Here is a 23,751-nt window from a genome sequence, read left to right on the forward strand (position 1 = left end):
CACTAAGGCCTGCTGTTTTCAGCTGAACAACATGACCCAGCTTTGCCTCTTCCTCAGTTCATCATCTGCTGCTGAAACCCTTGTCTTTGATACCTCTAGGCTTGACTATTCCAATGCACTCCTGGCAGGTCTCCCACATTCTACTTTATATAAACTTGAGATCAAAACTCTACTGCTTGTATTCCAGCCTACCTGACTTTCATCAAGCAGCAGAAACAAATCATTGGCAAGTCAATGACAACTGTCAACTTAAGCACATCATTCATGCTGTCACTGAGCGCAGTATTGAGGAACTACAACAATATTGCAGATGACACTGTTCAGATGAGACATTCGCTGAGGCCATGACACCAAATCCAAGCCAACACCACCAAAATAAATTCACTGGTCATTTCTTTTTTTTTGGGTCTTAACTTTATTTAAAGGTGAAAAGCAAATCAATTAACATAGGCTTATATGCATTTCTAATTAGACTTATTCTAATTTGCCTTACATGAATGGTAGGGAAATTACTGGAGAGGATTCTTTGAGACAGGATTTATTCCCACTTGGAAATGAGTGGACGTATTAGTGAGAGGCAACATGGTTTTGTGAAGGGGAGATTGTGTCTCACGAATTTGATCCAGTTTTTCGAGGAAGTGATAAAGATGATGGATGCGAGTAGGGCAGTGGATGTTATCTACACGAACTTCAGTAAGACCTTTAACAACGTCTCTCATGGCAGATTGGTGCAGAAGGTGAAGTCGCATGGGATCAGAGGTGAGCTAGCAAGGTGGATACAGATCTGGCTCTGTCAAAGACAGAAAGTAGCAATGGGAGGGTGCATTTCTGAATGGACGGCTGTGACAAGTGGTGTCCCTCCGGGATCAGTGCTGGGACGTTTGCTGTTTGAAGTATATATAAATGATTTGGAGGAAAATGTAACTGGATTGATTAGTAAGTTTGCGGTCGACACAATGGTTGGTGGATTTGCGGATAGCAATGAGGACCATCAGAGGATACAGCAGGATATAGATCAGTTGGAGAATTGGGCAGAGAGATGGCAGGTGGTGCTTAATCCGGACAAATGTGAGGTAATGCATTTTGGAAGGTCTAATACAGATAGGAAATATACAATAAATGGCAGAATCCTTAGGAGTATTGATAGGCAAAGGGATCTGGGTGTACAGGTACACAGGTCACTGAAAGTGGCAGTGCAGATGGAGAAGGTAGTCAAGAAGGCATACAGCATGCTTGCCTTCATCGGCTGCATTATTGAGTTTAAAAATTGGCAAGTCATGTTGATGCTTTATAGAACCTTAGTTAGGCTGCATTTGGAATATAGTGTTCAATTCTGGTCGCCACACTACCAGAAGGATGTGCGGCTTTGCAGAGGGTACAGAAAAGATTTACCAGGATGTTGCCTGGTATGGAGGGCATTAGCTATGAGGAGAGGTTGCAGAAACTTGATTTGCTCTCACTGGAGCAACAGAGGTTGAGAGGAGACCTGATAGAAGTCTACAAGATTATGAGAAGCACAGACAGATTAGATAGTCAGAGGCTTTTTCCCATGGTGGAACAGTCAATTACTAGGGGGCATAGGTTTAAGGTGCGAGGGGCAAGTTTTAAAAGAGATGTATGAGACAGATTTTTTACACAGAGTGGTGGGTGCCTGGAACTCGTTGCTGGGGGAGGTAGTGGAAGCAGACACAGTAGTGACTTTTAAGGGGCGTCTTGACAAGTACATGAATGAGATGGAAATAGAGGGATATGGCCCCCGGAAGCATAAGGGGTTTTAGTTAAGTCGGGCAGCATGGTTGGGGCAGGCTTGGAGAGCCGAAGGGCCTGTTCCTGTGCTGTAATTTTCTTTGTTCTTCTTATCAGTAAGGAAAGTGACAAATTTCAAAGCAGAATGTTTGGTTCATTTAAAAGCAAAATACTGCGGATGCTGGAAATTAGAAATAAAAGCAGGAAATACTGAATAAACTCAGCCGTATCTGTGGAAAGAGAAACACAGTTAACATTTTGAATCTACAATTCTGAGAAGGGTCTCATGGACTTCAAAGATTAACTATTTCTCTCTCCCCAGTTGCTTCTAGACCTGCTGAGTTTGTCCAGCATTTTCTGTATTTATTTATGTTTGATTCTTTGCTCTTTGTGGGATCAACTGGTGTACAAATTGGCTGCTGTATATCTATTTAAGTAACAGTGACTGCCCTTCAAAAGTAATTCATTGGAAGTGGTAAAAGCAGCTACAGAAACTTTCTTTCCCACAGAAGCAATAACTCAAATTGAATATTCAGCTTCTCAGCAACATTTAACATTCCACAAAGACAATGCTTGAAGTCCTCAGAAGCTCACTGTTAACACAATAATGAACTAGGAAAACAGGACACCTGTTCTGGGAGTGCTTTACTCATTTCTTTCATTTCCAAACTCGTTGCAAGAAAGATAAGCAAATAAGCAGTACGGTGGCATAGTGGTTAGCACCGCTGCCTCACAGTGCCAGGGTCCTGGTTTCAATTCCAGCTTTGGGTCAGGGTCTGTGCGGAGTCTGCACGATCTCTCCATGTTTGTGTGGGCTTCCCCTGCGTGCTCCGGTTTTCTCCCACAGTCCAAAAACGTGTAGGTGAAGTTGATTTTCCATGTTAAATTGCCCCTTAGTGTCATGGGGATTAGCCAGTAAATACATGGAACTACGGGGACAGGGCCTGGGTGGGATTGTTGTCAGTACGGGCTTGATGGGCTGAATGGCCTCTTTCTGCATTGTAGGGATTCTATGATCATTTGTAATCAAACAGCCCGCTAAAACCACTTTTTAGTGTCATATATTTGTCAATTGAGTCATGTTTCAAAAATATAAAGGTATCAACTCACACGACTGATTCAGATGAAGCACCCAGTTTACTGATAAGATGGAACTGCGAATCTGACACACAAATCTATTGCAAATGTAATAAACTCTAAGTATAAGCTCAGTGGTACATAGTAATTATTCCTCTCACCTGGCCAACTTAGGTTTTTAGTTCCATTTGTCAGATAATTCAAACAAGTTTGGTCCTAAACAACAGATATTTACGTCAACAATTAAACTATTTTGTTGTGACAAGGAATTGTTTACAATCGATCATTGTATATTGGGATGTCATTTCCTTCTGAAATGAGAATCCACCTCAGAGACAGGATAGCATTATTTCTGATCTTCTCCTAGACACTGGTACAATAAATGCAAAAGTCATGGTGGAATTTTCCAGTCCTGCCAGCAGCGGCCATCATCAGAAGTGGGACAGGAACATCTGGGGAGCAGCCAGCCAAAAAGCACTCCAAATTTTCTGTCCCAGCCACGCACGCATCAGAAAACAATATTAATTTTTTTTATATTGCCAAGCTATGGACGTCAAACAAACAATATACTTTGTGATCATATTAAGTTTAAACATATTCTGAACCAGCATTCAAACAGTTTGCAGTTCTCCGCAGGGTAAATTCTCACACGTCCCTAAGTTTCCAAAAATAACAATGGAAAATGTCCTAATGTTTGATCATTAATTTAGATCTCAGTGTTTGGTTCAGTAATCCTTCCAATCTTATGCTCACGGTAATGTCTTCAACATTTATTCTGCAAACAAACTTTCTTTGATCAAGAACTAGATTGAAAAGCGTGCTAAAATGTTAGCAATGATTCCATGTAAATGTTTTCTTTGAAACAATGAATACTAAGTGTACTTCCTTTTGTTCCCGTTCAACAGTGAAAGAAAAAAAATTGCCTTCAAATAGCGATAATATACAGAAGAATTTACCAGTGTCTATCTAAGAAGTTTTATTTTCGATGCCGCCTCTGCACATGAAGACATCATCAGTTTCCACTCCTAAAATAGTTGCCATAGCAGCATGAGCATTGTTCACAGCCATTCCTCGAGGTTGCAACCCTGTGCTTATGGATCAGATCTTCCCATTTCCAGATAGTCAGGAACCAGATGCAATCCTCAAGATAAGCTATGAGGCCTCTTGGAAGGCCCAACGCAATAGCTCCACTGGCAGTGCCTGGGAAGCTCATAACCAACTTCTCTGATCTCTTGGATCCTCTATAAAAGTCCAAGTTAAAAGACTTTGAATGGTTCCAACTTTTAGAATAGAATTATCAGAAAATCCCTACAGTGCAGAAGGATGCTATTTAGTCAATCAAGCCTGCACCGGTAACAATCACACCCAGCCCCTATCCCCGCAATGCCATGCCACATGTTGCTAATCCCCGAGACTAGGAGTCAATTTAGCCTGACCAATCAACCGAACCCACACACAACTTTGGACTGTGGGAGGAAACTGGAACACCTGGGGGAAACCCACTCAGACATGGGGAGAACGTGCAAACTCCACACAGATAGTCATCCGAGGCTGGAATTGAACCTGGGTTCTTGGTGCTGTGTGGAAGCAGTGCTAATCACTGATCCACCCATACTTATAATAGTTAAAAAGTCAGCCAGGAAATATTAGACAGATTAAAATCTAGAATGCTGCTAGGCTAACTATACAACTGATGACCTTCCCAATCACTGGCACTAACCCTCCCACACAACTCCCCCACTGTCCCCCTGGCTCTCACTGATTCTAGTTGACCTGATTAGCCCCCACCACTTGATTCCCCTGACCCCTCAACTCACCCCAGCCTGACTGGGTCCACCAACCAACTGCTCCCCCCCAACTCCCCCACCTGATCTGACAAGTCCCCAACTCCCAACCCAAAATAACTAATTCTGATTCTCTGACTCCCCCTGCCCTCACACCTTACCGACCCTATCTGCTTACTTACCCAGCCTACCCTCTCATACGCTTATCTTCTCTCCATAGCTTTTCAAAGAAACTTTCAAACATTTAATCTCTTTATTTACTAGAACATGACATCTAGAATCATAGAATCATAGAACCCCACAGTGCAGAAAGAGGCCCTTCAGCCCATTGAGTCTGCACCGACCACAATCCCACCCAGGCCCTACCTCCATATCCCTACATACTTTACCCTCTAATCCCTTTAACTTAAGCATCCTCGTACACTAAGGGACAATTTTGGTATGGCCAATCAACCTAACCTGCACATCTTTGGACTGTGGGAGGAAACCAGAGCACCCAGAGGAAACCCACGCAGACACGAGGAGAATGTGCAAACTCCACACATCTAGTGTCATAAAAAGAGGTGTGGATTCAGCACAGATTCTCTCTGCTGGTTCCCCCCATCCCACTCAAGGTTTCCTGCACTAAGTCAGTTTGGAAGGATCCCTCAAAAAAAAATCACCTTGAACTATTGGAGGAATGTAATTGTGTTTTTTTCCTGTTCGGTGTGATAAATGGGTAGCAGGAGGGATGGGGGGAGGGGGTATTTAAACATTGGGAAGCTCATTATAGGTTTACATATTATTAGGCTTCTGCGCCTGATAATCTCACCCCCACCCCCGCTTACATAATCCGTTCATGTCAGTGTGAGGAACAGATCTCCTACTGTGTTCGCCTGGCAAGCAGACCCCACCAGATGAGCACATTGCTCGGGGGTGGGGGAATCCTACCAAGAAACTGATCCTGCCTGGATGCTGCCCCTTGGTATTGCCCCCAGCACTGCCCCTGGAAAACTCCGCTCAGGGGTTTCGACCCTGAACTGGAGATTAGGACCTCAATGTTAGCTATCTCTGATCAGACAGGTGTATGTGCACCAAGTAGTATTGTCAAAATAAAATGTGAAAAATATACCAAAGCTGTTTATTAATGGCAGCTATTAGAATAAAACATATACTGACGACAATTCCCGGATGAAGAATGTTTATTTTATGAAACAATTGTAACTACCAGACTCAGTTCAGCCTGTATGGTTGTGTCATCTTCAAACATAAGAACATAAAAAATGTATGTGGATTTGGTCCAATGTCCCTATTTCACCTACAAACCTCCAGACTATCAACCTAATTTTACATTGTACTATCATGTCCTTAACATGACAGCCGTTATGATGTTATTGCAGTGCCAGAGTGAGGGGGCTGGGGGGGGGGGGGGGGGGAGAGACAGACAGACAGACAGAGAGAGAGAGAATCTGTCATAACTTAAAGACATTCTTCTTCTTCCAGCCTGGGAAAAGCAGAATGAAGAGGGCATGGATCCCAGAGAGAGGCAAGTCAGGGAGGTATTAGATGGGGGAGTCCAGGGATTGGCGAAATGTGGGGGTGGGGGTAAGTTTTGGAGGCTGGACAGGGAGGAACAAAGTTGGGGGGTTGGTATCATCATGGGGGTTTGTCCCTGGCTGCACAAGGTACCCCAACCGGGTAAGATGTACTCAACCTTCTTTCTCACCACTTAATCAACTTCCATAAAAAAAGCATGCCCATTTCTGCCTGCCTACTCATGCCAACTGTTATTGCAGTCAATTAGTTTAGTAACAACTTCAATTGACCATTAATTATTTATTTAAAAATAGCCAGTTGGCTGTTGATTTTGACATCCACCTACTGCGTTATGTGGGACAGATTGGACAGGAAGATGGTGGGTTGGCCACCCCTCATATTTTACATGTCCTCCTCCCAAATACACACTCGGCAACGAGGCAGCCATAAAATCCAAGTCCCTCCATACTGACACCTCATTTAGATATGCCTGCTTCTTTATGGGTAAATGGCTTTGGTGTTTATACGAGATAATGCTGGTAGATGGATGGGAAAATAAAGAAGATTCAACAGAATGCATCCTCACCAATATTTTTGCCCTCAGCACCACACATCCGCCACTGAACCATTGGCGACACAATTAAAAAAAAAGCCTTCCCGACTTTTCGATGAGTTGACAGGGTATCATCCAGGACCCAGTTGTAAATTTGTATTTAAACCACACTCCAGAAACCTGAGCATATCTGAGTGGGCTGACCAGTTCAGTACTGAATGTACTTTTCCGGTGAGAATGAGTCATAAAGGTTTAGAGCATGTAAACAGGCCCTTTAGCCCAACTTGTCCATGCTGCCCAGTTTTTACCGTTAAGCTAATCACAGCTGTCCATGTTTGGTCCATATCCCTCTATACCAATCTTACCCATTTAATTGTATAAATGCTTTTTAAAAGACAAAATTGTATCTGCTTCTACTACTACCTCTGAACGTTCATTCCAGACACTCACCACCCTTTGTGAAACAGTTGTCCCTTTGGACCCTTTTGCAGCTGTGGAAGCTAGTTCCTGTCTGCTCTCTCCTGCTGCTGTCTCAGATTATTATCCTGCTTTCTTTCAAAATACAACACAGCATGGATTGCTTTTGCTTCTTCAGATATTTAAGGTGGGAATTTTCTTTGCTTTTCTGCCTGCAGTCATAGGAAGTCAAGCAAATTTAGGTGGTAAAGTCTATCATCATTTTAAGTTTTCCTCTCCTTGCCTTTATCAGGACTGCTGCTTATGTTACTCCCTGCCCTGACAGGCACATAAAATACCAACAAGGAAATGAAGCCTAGGTTCTCAATTACCCCTGCCCCCAGGATCAGCAGAAGGAAAAAGCTGGTAGTCCAAAGGGATACTCAGGAAATGTCAGCATTAACTTGGAGTAACTAAGATGGCCTCTTTTCCATCCAATCCAGTTCTACATACTTAACTTTCTGGACTTCGTCTTGGCTAACATTTATAGAAATGTCACTTAAGTTCTTAATTGTGTTCTTCTGTTTCTTCAAGTGGTCCTGCTGCCACAGTAGCAGACCCAGTGTACAAACAACAAGATTTTTGTACGCAGGCACCATTAGTTTCTCTCTTGGTGAAACCAAGTTCCCCAATGGCAAGTTTCTCTTTATGTTTAGTGACTCTATACTCAGGGAAATGGTCAAAGTGAGTTTGTAGAAGTTGCAAAATTCCCACTGTGTCACTAACTAGCTAAAAAGAGGAAAATCCAGCCTTTTCAGTTCTTTGAGAAAAAAAGGTTGGCACCACCAGTGTGCACTGTCAGATGGGCATTGCCCAGCCATGTCCCTGACCACTGAGGGGCTTCCATGTCTCCCAAGCCCCCCTGGCGTGGCCTGGTCTCATCTAGCGGTGACCAGTAGAGATTCTCACTGGGTTCTTGCCACGCCCAAAGGTTGGAAGATCCTGGGAGCTAAATGAATCCAGCATCAAACAAGCTCATTGTATTTAAATATTCTTTTACATATGCACATTGGCTTCATGCTCTTTCTGGGCGAGATCCGGTTTGTATCAGCATGTGCTGGTGCCAAACCATTTGATGCCAGCACGGAATCTATTTTTAGGCCTGCGCGTAATTTTGAGGGATTGGCGCGATCTGCACCAGGCACAACAAGGCTGGAAAATCGCGATCAGAGTTTCAGGACCATGAACTTTCATCCTGATGAAATGTCACTGACCTGAAAGCTTTACTCTGTTTCTCTTCACTGTGGCTCCCTGACCTGCTGAGTATTTCCTTGCATTTTGTTTTGTTTCCTTTTCATAAAGTTAACTTGTTTATTCTATTTTGAGATATTGGCGCTGTGGTAGTGCAGTTTCAGTATTGAATTATTTATTCATTATTTATACAATTTTTTAAAACTTATGAACATTCCTCTTTATCATCAAGAAAACCGAGTGGTCGAAAGGGAGGAAGTGTGACTACAACTGTGGGATTTGCAATGCAGATCAGCTTCCTTCCTAGTGTAGACTGCATGCAAAGTGTTTGAGTCAGCAAAAATCTGTACCAGCTAGTTTTCAAGCAAAAATGCACTAGACGCTATGAAGACGCATTTAGAAAATTTGTAAACAACTCTGTGCATTTATATCCACCCGTAGTCTAAAGAAATGTCCCAAGAAGTTTTGCAAGTAACTGCAACAAAACAATGTTGAGGCAAATAGTAATAATAATAACAATAGTAGGAGGGATTATTATTTAAAAGGCAAAAAGCTGCAGCATGCTATGGTGATGAGCGGCCTGGGGGTCCTTGTGCACGAGTTGCAAAAACCCAGTCTGCAGGTGCAGTGGGTGATCAAGAAGGCAAATGGAATGTTGGCCTTTATAGTGAGGGGGATAGAATATAAAAGCAGGGAGGTCTTGCTGCAACTGTACAGTGTACTGGTGAGGCCGCAGCTGGAGTACTGTGTGCAGTTTTGGTCGACGCACTTGCGCAAGGATATATTGGCCTTGGAGGGAGTGCAGAGGAGGTTCACTAGGCTGATACTGGAGATAAGGGGGTTGGACTATAAAGAGAAACATTGGAGTTTAGAAGGATGAAGGGGGATCTTATAGAGACTTACAAGATAATGAAGGGGATGGATAGGGTAGAGGTAGAGAGATTCTTCCCGCTTAGAAAGGATAGCAGGACTAGAGGGCGCAGCCTCAAGATATGGGGGGGAGCAGTTTAGATCAGAGTTGAGGAGGAACTTCTTCATTCAAAGGGTGGTGAATCTCTGGAATTCTCTGCCCGTTGAAGTGGTGGAGGCTACCTCACTAAATATATTTAAGTCACGGGTAGATAGGTTTTTGATAGACAGGGGAATTAAGGGTTATGGGGAGAAAGCGGAACTGATCCACTTCAGATCAGCCATGATCTTATTGAATGGCGGGGCAGGCTCGAAGGGCTAGATGGCCTACTCCTGCTCCTATTTCTTATGTTCAAAAAAGTAGAGATTAGGAGAAACGCCAGAGAGCTTGGCCAAAGAAACAGATCTTTTGAAGATTCTAGAGATCAGAGAGACAGATTGATTTAGGAAGGAATTCCCAAATCAGTGGGAGTGAGGTAGCTGAAAACTCCATTGACATCAGCATACAGAGGCCAGAATTACTAATGGATCATTAAGGAGGCAAAAATGATATAGTGTGTCTTTGTTGGGACCACTGTCTTTTCTGTTATACAGTAATTAGCAGAACTTGGGTGTACAGGGCATAAAAGATTACAGATGACACAAAACTGAGAAATGTAATAAACTGTGAGGAGATTAGTAACAGACTTTAGAACAACATGTGCAGAATGGTGATTAAGACACATGAAATTTAATGCAGGGAAACATGAAATGGTGTATTTTAGCAGGAAGAATACGAACTGAGGCAGTATAAATGCTGCTGAAAAGAGGAACATGTTGCCAAAGCTTTTTGCCCTACACTCATAAGGACCAACACAGGCCAAATTTCAAACAATCGCAATTTATTCTATAGGGAAAAAGCATGGTGATTGGTTGGCAACTCGACCCTGATTGGCCAGAGCATTGCCATGAAGAAAGCAATGTGGAATTATAGGTTCAGCAAGCTTCCTGGTAATTCAAAAAAGGCAAGAGGATTGAATATATCCTTTTCATTTGCAGAAAATATGTCCCTGAGTGTGAATACACATCATTTCTAGGAAGCGTAAACATGATGAAAATGTGTTTGTGTAACAAATTAGCACACTCAGGATTGTTCAGCCAGTGCTGCCCAATCACAGGATCACATCTATCAGTGGGCATTTAATTTTGGGTTTTGCAAGCATAGGCTGGTGAGTACAATCTATACTCTTCTTAAAATGGTTGAAAGAACATGTTGTTTGATTTGATCAGCCAATCTTTGGGACCTAGAGCCCACATACCTGTCATTGCACAGGCACTGAAACTCATACTCAACGTTGCTCAATTATGTGCTAGATAGAAATGTTTTTTGGACAGATAGCAGTATCACATTAATGAAAAACACCACTACATATTGGAAGCATGGAAAAACTTGCTTAACTTGCTGTTCAAATGCTTTGATTCTTAGCCTTCCTGGGATAAATTGAGGTGGACTGGGCACTTTTCAGCTCCAAAAGTAATGAACTTTGGCCCATTTTTGTATCTGTATGATATACAGCAAACAATAATGTGATCAAGATAGTCACTGTCCCACAGTATAGCTTTGATGTGCTCCATTTCTGTATTGAACTTGCAGTGTGAATAAGTAGCTAGGGTCCTATTTACAAGAACTGTACAGGTCCCAACATATATATTGACTAGCGAAGCTATGTTTACAGTAGACAGTGCAAAAACTATTAGCAGATTTCTCAACTAACACATTGAGAAAAGGGAACATGTTAGACTGCTCCATCTCAAAAGTGTGGGAAATCCATACACATGGTTGCAGGTTCAAATATACCAAATATATCATCCATGCATCGGAAATATGCATAGGGTAGGAGTTTAAGACTCATTCCATCAAAACATGTTTCTCAGGAAACCTATGAAAATATTACTGAGAGCTGGATTAGAGAGACTCCTATACCTCCACTTTCTATTTCAGCCCACACACACATGGGCAACAGTGTATGAATTTCAGTATTACTGCATTATCAGTTAAGTAGCTGTCCATCCCAAAGATAGGCTGACTGAATCAAACATGTTCCACTAGCTGCTCATAATAGACAAAGTACAGATCATCCTCAGCCAACCCATACTTGCAAAATGAAAAACCTTACAGTTAGAAGTAATTCCATGGTTGGACAGCACTTGCTGATCAATCCAGTATGCCAACAGCCACACTGACAACCAATTTCAGGTAATCTGTTGAACTCGTAACATGGTCCTTACATACTTGCTAGAAATGACACTTTCATTCACAATGACCCATTCTCTTCAAACAAAATGGAAATGATCAATCCTTGCACTGTTTTTGAATTACCCAAAGCATGGGAGGCCTATGGTTTCCCCACTGCTGTCTCTATGGCAATGCCACAGCCAGAGTTGACATGCCAACCAATGAGTACCCCATTTACTGTGATATGAACGACTGTGATTGTTTGAAATTCAGCATTCTTGTATGTGTCCTGATGAGTGTAAGATTAAAAGCTTTGGCAACCTGTCTCTCTTTTCAGCAATATTCAAATTCTGCACTACCAAATAATTATTTATAAACTAAATGGTACAAAGTGAAAGGAGATGCAAGAAACTTAGGGATATACATCCACAAATCTTTGAAGGTAGCAGGACAAGTTGAGAAAGCTGTAATGTTGGATTGTCATGAATAGAAACAAAGAATACGAAAGCAAAGAACTTACGCTAAATCTAGGCTCCAGTTGGAGTATAGCAGTCAATTCTGGACACCATACAGGGAGTTGCAGAGAAGATTTATGAGAATGGTACACAGGATAAATTACTTCAGTTATGTGGAGTAACTGGAAAAATATGGGGCTGTTCTTCTTTGAGCATTAAGGTTGTCATTTGGCCACAAGGTTAAGGGAGATTCAATAGTGATGTCTAATATCATGAAGAGTTTTCATACAGTGAACAAGGAGAAACACCCTTCAGTAACAGGAGGTTCAGTAACCAGGGGACACAGATTCATGATAATTCATGAAAGAACCAGAAGTGACAAAAGAATAAAACTTTTCACAATGAACGATGACCTGGAAGAATGGTGGAAGCAGATTCAGTAATGATTTACAAAAGGGAATTGGATAAATACATGTGAAAAAACAAAAAGCCTTCCAAATAAAGTATGAGGTCGAAACAGCTGATACCCATCCAAAATGTACCTTTCTGTGGTGATAGTAAAACAACGCTATTAAATTTTATAGAAGACAATCAGCAGACATTTGCACCACAAGCTTTTTTTAAATTCATTTATGGGATAGAGGCATCACTGGCTAGACCTTTTTTCCATCCCTAGCTGCCCTCCGTCAAACATGGTGATGAGCTGCCTTCTCAAACCCTGCAATCCATGCGACGCAGGTATACCCACAGTGCTGCTAGGAAGGAATTCCAGTATTTTGACTCAGAGACAGTGAAGGAACAGTGATATATTTCCAAGTTAAGATGGTGAGTAACTTGGAGGGGAACATCCAGGTGATGGTATTCCCAGGCATCCGCTACTTTTTGTCCTAAATGGTAGTGGGTTTGGAAGGTGCTGCCTAAGCATTCTTGGGAATTCCTGCAGTGCATCTTATAGATGGTGCACACTGCTGCTACTTTTCATCCGTTGTGGAGGAAGTGAATGTTTGAAGATGAGGTGCTGGTCAAGCGTGCTGCTTTGTTGTGGATGATGTCAAGCTTCTTGAGCATTGTTGGAGTGCACTCAGCCAGGCAAGTGGAGAGTATTCTGTTATACTCCTGACTTGTGCCTTGAAGGTGGTGAAGAGCTTTGGGGATGAGTTTCCACAGTATTCCTAGCCTTTGACCAGCTTTAGAAGCTGCAGTATTTATATGGATAGTCAGGTTCAGTTTCTGGTCAAAGGCAACCCCCAGGTTGTTGATTAGGGGACTCAGTGATGGCAATGCCATTGAATGTCAAGGGGTGTTGGTTAGATCCTCTCTTGTTGGAGCTGGTCACTATCTGACACCTGTGTGGTGGCGCAAATATTACTTGCCATTTGTCAGCCAAGCTTTGACATTGTCCACATTTTGCTGCATTTAAACACAGACGGCTTCATTATCTGAGGAGTCATGAACGACGCTGAACATTGTACATCAGTGAACTTCCCACTTCTGATTTTATGATGGTTGAGTGCAGTGCACTAGCCTGAAGAACTCCTGCAGCAGTATCCTGAAGCTGAAATGATAGTCTTCCAATCACCACAACCACTTCCTTTGTACTAGGTATGACTTCAACCAGTACAGGGTTTCCCCCTGATTTCCATTGATTTCAGTTTTGCCTGGGCTCCTTGATGCCATACTTGGTCAAATACTGCCTTAATGATAAGGGAAGTCACTCTCATCTCATCTCATAATTGTATGGCGAAGAAAACAAATTGCAGTAAAATTTCATGATGCTTTATGGCTTGTATTTTAAAATTAATAAAGTGTGGCATCATATACAATATTTTCCCTCTGTCCTTGATTTTTTGGAATTACATTTTGGCCATCTTTTGAACCAAAAATTGATTTTTATTATGACTATTACCCTCAATTAGTGCAATGTTTATCTTCCTTCTTCAGCAATAGAAATCAAACACAGATGATAGAAGGATTGAGCAACCAAATCTCCCAACACCTAAAGATGCTACCAAGGAAATCTTTTTTGGGAAACTGGATACAATTAGGCTGACATGCAAGCCTAAAGAGAAGAAAATGACCAGTTAGACTGGCACACACTCTCTGTGGAAATGTGTCTCAGCAGGTGGGCTGCGGTGCCCATGTTGTATCTTGATCTTTGCTAAGTGCTATCTCCACAATAGCTATGAGATGCCTAACAATGCTCACTAACTTATCAAACACCTTTTCCTCATAATACAGAAAACGGAATCTTCTCACCAAAGCACCTGACTACAGCTTTCAGCCTCATCACCTCAAGCAGGCATCAAACCAGGAATATATCTGGCAGGTTTCCAAATTGATGAAGAAACACAATGAATCTTATACATATGGAATGGGCAGAACTGGGGACACAAAGATGTTGTTTCCTGTTCAGCAGAGGCATCACGCTGCAATGCCTTGTTGATTCATTTCTTGATCAGTCTTCAAACAGAAAACTGTGAAATGGAAGACACTTGATTAACTTGACAGAGGGCACAATTACCCATTCCACTGGTGATGCTGAGGTTTACGTTCCATGGCATAATAACGTCTTCCACTTATTCTCCTAGTGAGTATGTGAGGAACTCGGGGATTGCATTGCTTTGTCCAAAATATTAGTCCAGGTGATGTGATCTTCGATAAGCATACATTATCTGAAGCATAGGAATGCTGGACAGTTTTACAATCTGCCAATCCCTTGTTTCAGCTACCAATGGACCAGGGGAGGCGAAGCATACAAATTGTGTAAGCTAACTATTCAATCCCTCAAAAACATCAGGTTTTCCATCACCTTGACAGGGCTAGATCTGTCAGCAGACTAGTGGGAAAATTCAATGTAGGATAGCAAATAGGAGTTGCTCAGTACAAATACCATGTATTACTAAGTTACCTATGAAGGGAGGAAAGTAATAATGATGCATACTCTATGTTATAAGACCATAAGACATAGGAGCAAAATTAGGCCACTAGGCCCGTCATGTCTGCTCCGCCATTCAATCATGGCTGATAATTTTCTCATCCCTATTCTCCTGCCTTTTCCCCATAACCCCTGATCCCCTTATTAATCAAGTACCTATCTTCTCTGTCTTAAAGACACTCAATGACCTGGCCTCCACAGCCTTCTGCAGCAAAGAGTTCCACAGATTCACCACTCTGGCTGAAGAAATTCCTCATCTCTGTTTTAAAGGATCGTCTCTTTAGTCTGGTTGTGATCTCTGGTTCTAGTTTTGCCTACGAGTGGAAACATCCATGTCTACTCTATCCAGGCCTTGCAGTATCACGTAGGTTTCAATAAGATCACCCCTCATCCTTCTAAACTCCAATGAGTACAGACCCAGAGTCCTCAACTGTTCCTCATACAACAAGTTCTTCATTCCAGGGATCATCCTTGTGAATCTCCTGAGGATCCTTTCAAAGGCCAGCACATCCTTCCTTAGATAGGGGGCCAAAAACTGCTCACTAGTACCTTCAACAAAGTTACAAGACATCACCACAAATCTTACATTCAAAATTAATTATTTCCCCACAACATGACTGAGAAATGATTCTTTGCATGAAATCTCACAATAAAAAAAAGATGTAGGTCTTGAAAAAGAAACCACTCAGTCAGAACAGAAATTTTGGCTCACTTTCTGCCCCCAATTATTATTGCCCAAATTGTGTTTTCCTTCACAGGTACCATGGCTTGTAGCTGCTCATCTTTCACTAATATGTATATGCCTTTTTGACAGCTATAATGTTCAGTATGCAGCACCTCACTATAATTCAGCAGTATACTCTGATGCATATCCTACTATAATTAACTGATGTTTCAGCCTAATACTTGATTACATCCTCCCTCGCAAATATATGTTAGGGATGTTTGCGCACAGTGTCATGAACTATTTTTCAAGTGGGTAATCTAATCTTTCCAAGAAACTAATTCTCCAAGTTGTCCTCTCTGGAATAAGCAAAGATTTTTCCAGTTAAGAGACCATGGTATCCCAAATAGTCCTTTTCACACATGTATATTTCTTTGAGGGGTCACAAGCTTTTCAGATGTTCATGAAGTGCTATCATTTTCTGTTCATTTATGCACGAATGTGAAGAGTAATTCTTTAAAACTAAAGTATATGATAACACAATTTTAGACACATGCAACTCAATGCATATACATTTTGATTATAACATGCACTTCCTGTCTCAATTTCCCTTAGATCACGTGTCATGAACTCTAATAGGTTTACGTCCTGGAAAATAACAGTTTGATCAAGCAGACACAGCACGGATTCGTGAAGGGGAAGTCGTGTTTAACAAATTTATTGGATTTCTATGAGAATGTGACTAGTGCGGTAGACAGAGGGGAACCGGTGGATGTGGTGTTTTTAGATTTCCAAAAGGCGTTTGATAAGGTGCCTCACAAAAGGTTGCTGCAAAAAGTTAGGATGCGCGGAGTTGGGGATAAGGTGTTAGCGTGGACAGAGGATTGATTGTCTAATAGGAGGCAGAGAGTTGGAATCAATGGGTGCTACTCTGGTGCCGCAGGGATCGGTGCTGAGGCCGCAACTGTTTACCATTTACATAGACAATCTGGAGGAGGGGGCTGAGTGTAGAGTAATGAAATTTGCTGATGACACGAAGATGAGTGGAAAAGCAAATTGCGTGGAAGGCGCAGAAAGTCTGCAGAGAAATCTGGATAGGCTGAGTGAGTGGGGAAGGACCTGGCAGATGGAATATAATGTTAGCAAATGTGAGGTTATCCACTTTGGTAGAAATAATAGTAGGAGGGATTATTACTTAAAGGGCGAAAAGCTGCAGCATGCTACGGTGCAGAGGGAGCTGGGGGTCCTTGTGCACGAATCACAAAAACCCAGTCTGCAGGTGCAGCAGGTGATCAAGAAGGCGAATGGAATGTTGGCCTTTATAGCGAGGGGGATAGAATATAAAAGCAGGGAGGTCTTGCTGCAACTGTACAGGGTACTGGTGAGGCCGCAGCTGGAGTACTGTGTGCAGTTTTGGTCGCCGCATTTGCGAAAGGATATATTGGCCTTGGAGGGAGTGCAGAGAAGGTTCACCAGGATGATACCAGAGATGAGGGGGTTAGCCTCTGAGAGATTGAATAGACTGGGTCTGTACTCGTTGGAGTTTAGAAGGCTGAGGGGGGATCTTATAGAGACATATAAGATAATGAAGGGGCTAGATAGGGTAGAGGTAGAGAGATTCTTCCTGCTTAGAAAGGATAGCAGAACTAGAGGGCACAACCTCAAAATAAGGAGGGGAGCAGTTCAGATCAGAGTTGAGGAGGAACTCAAAAGGGTGGTGAGTCTCTGGAATTCTCTGCCCATTGAAGTGGTGGAGGCTACCTCGCTGAATATATTTAAGTCACGGGTAGATAGGTTTCTGATAGACAAGGGAATTAAGGGTTATGGGGAGAAAGCGGGAAAGTGGAACTGATCCACTTCAGTTCAGCCATGATCTTATTGAATGGCGGGGCAGGCTTGAGGGGCTAGATGTCCTACTCCTGCTCCTATTTCTTATGTCAAAATATATTAAATTTGCTACATATGTCAGTCACTTTTCATTTGAGCATTACCATAGTGACATAAAACCACTCTTGTAGCAACACACTTCTGCTAATAACTTGAATGTTATGAGCTCTAGAAGGTGCAAATCTACACCTACAGGAACATTAATGTACTGTGGGATATTTGCTGTGCTTGACTTTCTGTAGACATGCTGCAGGATACCCATAAGCTTACATTCTAAAAGACCATATACCAATATTCATAATAAATATATCTTATGTAAGCATGTGCTTATCACGTTGTCGTTGCACATTGTTGGTGATGAGGTGCACAACTCAAGACTTTCACCACTGAGTGGTGCTATGGTGTGAGCTACCCAGGTCTTGTGCTTTTCCTCCCAATTTTCAGGGTCATGTCTTGTTTACAATTTTCACTCTTTCTGTCACTAATGGATTTTCAGGCAAAAGTGTGTGTGTGTGTACGTGCGCAGGTTTGTGTTTATGAAATGCATGACTGCAATGAATACACACCTAATTCTATACACTCTAGGAACTTAAAATATATTTTGTGGACAGCAAGAAACAATATTGAAGCAAAAAAAACTGTTCATTACTGAATTATCAACATGTTTTTGTTGATAGTTAGCAAATGTAAATACTCTATTCTTCCAAGAGACACAGAAAGGCAACACTGACACAGAGAGAAGCAGTGATCTTTCACATACTAACCAGGGTTTTTATTTTTCAAACCACAGTTTGAAAAGAAACAGTGATGTTGTATCACTTTCTGGTTAGACTATGTGAACAGAACAGCTTGGCATTGACTGCATTCAGGGAAGACTAATTTGGGAACAAAGAAAAGTACAGCACATGAACAGGCACTTCAGCCCTCCAAGCCTGTGCCGGTCACAATGCCTGCCTAAATTAAAACCATATGCACTTACAGAGTCCATATCTTTCCATTCCCATCCTATTCATGTATTCATCCAGTTGCCCCTAAAATGCTGCTTTTGTACCTGGTCCCACCACCTCCTGGGGCAGCACGTTCCAGACATTCACCACCCTCTGTAAAAAAACACTCGCCTCACACACCTCCTCTAAACATTTCCCCCATGCACCTTAAACCTATGTCCCCTAGTAATTGACTTTTCTCCCCAGGAAAAAGCATCTGACTATACACTCTTTCCATGCCACTCAATCTTGTGAAACTCGATCAGGTCTCACCCCTCAACCTCTTTCGTTCCAATGAAAACAAACCTCTCTTCATAACTAATACCCTCCAGACCAGCCAACATCGTGCTAAATCTATTTAGCACCCTCTTCAAAGCATCCACATCCTTCAGGTATGTGGCGACCAGAATTGGACACAATATTCCAAATGAGGACTAACTAAGGTTCTGTACAGTTGCAGCATGACCTGCCAATTTTTATACACAATGCTCTGACTTGAAGGCAAGCATGCCATATTCTTTCTTGACTATCTTATCCATCTGCATTGCCAGTGACTGGTGAACATGTACGCCCAGATCTCTCTGCCTGTCAATATTCCTAAGGGTTCTTCCCTTTACTTTATAATTCCTACATGCATTGAACCTTCCAAAATGCATTATTTCACATTCGTCTGGGTTAAACTCCATCTTCCATTTCTTTGCCCAAGTCTCCGATCAGTCTATGTCTTGCTGTATCCCCTGACAATCCTCTTCATTATCCACAACTCCACCAATTTTTGTGTTGTCTGTGAATTTACTAATCAGACCAGCTACATTTTCCTCCAAGTCATTTATATATACACTACAAACAATAAAGGCCCCAGGACCGATCCCTGTAGAACACCACTAGTCACATTCAGAAAAGCACCCCTCTACTGCTACCCTCTGTCTTCTATGCCCTAGCCAGTTCTGAATCCATTTTGCCAGCTCTCCTCTGATCCCGTGTGACTTCACCTTTCGTACCAGTCTACCACAGAGGTACTTTGTCAAAGGCTTTATTGAAGTCCATGTAAAGAACATCCATTGCCTTTCCCTCATCTTTGTCATTTCCTCAAAAAATTCAATCAAGTTGGTGAAGCACAACCTCCCCTTCATAAAACCATGCTGTCTATCACTAATAAGACCATTTCTTTCCAAATGTGAGTAAATCCTGTCCCTAAGAATCTTTTCCAATCATTTCCCTACCACTGACAAAAGGCTCACCGACCTATAATTTCCTGAATTATCCCTGCTGTCCTTCTTAAACAATGGGGCAATATTGGCTATTCTCCAATCCTCTGGAACTTCATTAGGGGGTAGGGGGAAGGGTGCATCAAACACAAAATAGCTCTTCAATTTGCAATATCATATCTTTCCTGTAGCTTTCTCCAATAAAATGGATAGTGCACACTGACCCACATATTACCTCTGCATAGCATAAATAACCATTAGAATCATTAACTCCCTACAAGCTGTGCTGTGAGACAGCAATGCTAAACACTGTGCCACCATGCTGTCATTTTGTTATAAGACAACACGTCAACTGATTCACCATTAGCAACCCAATACCATGAGTTTATGTTAAAAATATGATGCACAGCTCATGCTTCCTTTATCAGACTTGCTTCTTGCAATATTTTCAGGTCATGCTTTTTGGTTAGATCATCTCTTTTGCAGAAGAAAATGAAACTTTTGTTTTCATAAGATTAATGTCAATTTTACCAACCCTTAAATCAAGTCTTCCCTTTCTGCTGGGCTACATCGGTAACTTACAAGAAGTATCCTGAGTGACTCTATGATGTGTGACTCCATTGCAAACTGCAGAAAGGAGCAATTTCAAACATGAAACACATTCAGATGTTTTGTTATATTAACAGCATTATATAAAATGTAAGTTGTTATTATTGGTGATGCTTATCTGCAAGTCATTTTGGAGCAGTGAGGCCTTGAGAAACCACATTTTAATCTTGGAAGTCTACAATCTGAGCTGTGGGAAGACGTTCCAAAGTTAGATTGGTACTTATAGCTCTTATCTTCTAAGATAAGAGAATGCCCTAGGTTAACTTCTCCTTGTTATTCGCCATTAAGTAACTCCAGAATGGTCCTTGTTTCTGCACAGCTGACAGGCTTAACGGGAGAGGAGGCCTGAATCAAATATCTCATATTACTGATAAAATGGCTGTTAAGGTCAAAGTAATCTGAGATAAAATTTTATTTGAATAAAAATTAGAATACTTTGAAGAGGAAGTTCCTCCTTGATTTTCCTTGACTTCTATGTTGTTTATCTTCTATCTTTTAATTTAAATTAAAGCCTATAAGTAGCAGTAGGGTATTGGAAGACATTGCACCAAATTTGTAAATGTAGGAACATTTGTCCACTGATTTAACAAATTACATCATACTTCTATCACAATCGGAAAGTGCATCCGATATGAGGATCCTATAGCTCATTTGCTTAACTAAACTAAATGCTAAAGTTTGAGAAATAAAAATGACCATTTAAAGTCCTGTTCTGAATAGCATCAAGTTGAATTGTGACAGAAGCTTCTGACTGAGACTATTCCAAGATTGAAAACCTAAAACTTTGCAATGTGAAAAGTGCTCCCTATTTTAGATGCAGCAGTAAGAACTCTGTGATGCCTAACTGGCAAACATATTAATGAAGATTTGTTAATTAACTCCTTTTGAATCACCTATAATATTAACAATATCAAACCTTTGTTTACATGCATTTTCAGCTCATTTGTTTTGTGACTATTGTAATAAGTGTAAATAAATTTAGCCTATTCTAAAACGAAGGCAAGCTTTTTGTGCTTGAATAGGGAATTCGTTCATCTATCATACTGTGCTTTTACTATTAAATCTCGAAAAGTGTAACATTGCTCAAAATCAGATTTCTGGCTTTGGTCCAATTTAAGTTGGTCTTAATTAAAGCACATTTGTTTCCTTCTCACTTACCTTCTAGCAATTCATCCAGGCTGGTGATTTTCTTGTTCCCATCGATGCTGTAGATGGTTCTGACTCCTTGGGACAGATTGACATTGTCCGAAAGAGACTTAGTCAGTTCCACCAGCAAAGCATCCATGGACCTGAACCTGTCTGAAGATACAGCATACACAAGACCTTTAAAGTAGCGATCTCCATTTCGGTAAAAGCGGACTTTTTTGGCTCGTTTCTCCTGGCTGAGTGCCTGCAGGGTACGGGTCCGATAGAAACTGCAGTGAGCGCTGTGAGCTGGACTCGGTAAACCATTTCCTCGGGAGCCGGAGCCTCCTCCACCACTACCTCCTCCACCGCCTCCAGCACCGCCTCCTCCTCCGCTGCCACTTCCACGGCGAGAAGATCGGTGACCCCGGCTCCTCTCCTCAAAGTGCTCCAGCTCGATACTCCGATCATGCGACATTATTAATAGTGCATTAAGAAATTAAAATATGTTTTAAAATGTTAAAGAAAACTGTTATTCCTTCAAAGCTGCTAAGAATCCCTATTCCCTTTCTGACTGCCAGCGCTGAGCCGGTTACCTTCCCAAGTCCAATTGTGGCATTAGATTGTGAACAATTACTATCCTTAAGAAAACATACAATGGCAGGAGGCTGCCTTGATCACCAGAGACAATGTGTTGGGCTCTTCAGGCAGTTGGTCCAGGATGGGAGATCTCCCACCATTTCCTTTTGATTGGGGGGGGGGGGGAGGAGGATGCCCCAAATTGAAGAGGGGAGAGGAGGATGAGGAGATTCTTGTTGTGCTCAATTGCAGCCCAGTGTCGGCCTCTGCACAGATGCTGGGGCTGAGTTGAGTGCAGGAGAGGAGGGAAGATGCAGCCCAGTCGGCAGGATGCTGTGGTCCACAGCAAGCGGGGAGAGGGAGGGAGCAGAGCCGCCTGACCCAGCGCCGCTTGTCACTCCAGGAGCGCAGGCAATACCCGACTGGAGAGCTGAGGATGTTCCTCTCTGCAGGACGGCAATAGGGCTGATGTTAGCAGCCTCTTCCCCCCTCAGCTGCAGCAAGGACGTGGAGATGGCCGGCAAAGACTGCTGTAATGGGGGTGTAACTATTCGGAGCTTCTCCTCTTCCTCCTCCTCTGAATCTATATTTTGGCAGCTTTCCTCAGGCGCCGCAGCCGCAGCCGCAGCTGAAGCTCAGCGCTGAGCCGCAGTGTGCGGAGGAACTGGCTGCAGCCCCAGAGAGGGGATTCCGCCAGGTCCTAGTGCCCCACACGAGGCTGAATGGCTGCTGCTGCTCAAATTCTTACCAAACACTTCTTCTGTTCCTTTAAATTCGAACTGAGTTCCCATGTTGCCCTCTTTTCTAATGACCTGGAACTTATCATAGAAAGCCTACAGTATAGAAAGAGGCCATTCGACCCATCGAGTCCACACCAACCACAATCCCACCCAGGCCCTACCCCCGTATCCCTACATATTTACCCACTAATCCCTCTAACCTATGCATCTCAGGACACTAAGGACAATTTTTAGCATAGCCAATCAACCTAACCTGCACATCTTTGGATTGTGGGAGGAAACCGGAGCACCTGGAGGAAACCCACACAGACACAAGGAGAATGTGCAAACTCTATACAGACAGTGACCTAAGCTGGGAATTGAACCCAGGTCCCTGGAGCTGCGAAGCAGCAGTGCTAACCACTGCGCTACCGTGCCAGCCATAAATTATTTGGATATTTTAAATCTACAATACATCTTTAAAAATCCTAAACAATACAATACCTAAACAATAGGTTTATGCTAAATTGCCCCATGTGTCCCAAAATCTGCAGGTTAGGGGGATTAGCAAGATAAATATGGGGTGTTATGGGGATAGGGCCTGTTAGAGAGTCAGTGCAAACTCACTGGGCTGAATGACCTCCTCCTGCACTGTGAGTATTCTATGATTTATTTCTAAATAAAAGCAAACTATTGCAGAGGCTGGAATTTGAGACAAAGCAGTTAATTGTGCATGCTGAAAATGAGTGTTTTTAGAACATAGAGAACATTACAGCAGCACAGTACAGGCCCTTTGGCCCTCAATGTTGTGCCAAGCTATGTCCAATCCCAAGATCAAGCTATCCCACTCCCTATAATTCTGGTGTGCTCCATGTGCCTATCCAATATCCACTTGAATGTTCCTAAAGTGTCCGACTCCACTATCACAGTAGGCAGTCTATTCCACACCCCAACCACTCTCTGAGTGAAGAATCTACCTCAGACATCCCTCCTATATCTCCCACCATGAACCTTATAGTTATGCCCCCTAGTAATAGCTACATCCACCCGAGGAAATAGTCTTTGCACATCCACTCCATCTATCCCTCTCATCATCTTATAAACCTCTATTAAGTCGCCTCTTATCCTCCTCTGCTCC

At 42.3% G+C, this 23,751-nt stretch overlaps 1 protein-coding gene across 9 annotated transcripts in view; it reads right to left on the minus strand.

The window, feature by feature from the left end:
- The window catches only part of dclk2a (doublecortin-like kinase 2a), a 310,958-nt gene extending 288,411 nt beyond the window's left edge, over positions 1-22,547 (minus strand). For all 9 annotated transcript variants that reach the window (XR_013887042.1, XM_080192992.1, XM_080193004.1 and 6 more), the window contains exon 1: positions 21,349-22,547. Coding sequence is in view for 8 of the 9 variants with exons in the window: in XM_080192992.1 (XP_080049118.1) it covers positions 21,349-21,793 (445 nt within the window). In the remaining variant the exon portion in view is untranslated. The remainder of the gene's footprint in view (positions 1-21,348) is intronic.
- Positions 22,548-23,751: the final 1,204 nt, after the last annotated feature.

This window comes from Carcharhinus amblyrhynchos, chromosome 1, assembly GCF_965287045.1.
Source record: "Carcharhinus amblyrhynchos chromosome 1, sCarAmb.v2.hapA, whole genome shotgun sequence".
Lineage (NCBI taxonomy): Eukaryota > Metazoa > Chordata > Chondrichthyes > Carcharhiniformes > Carcharhinidae > Carcharhinus > Carcharhinus amblyrhynchos.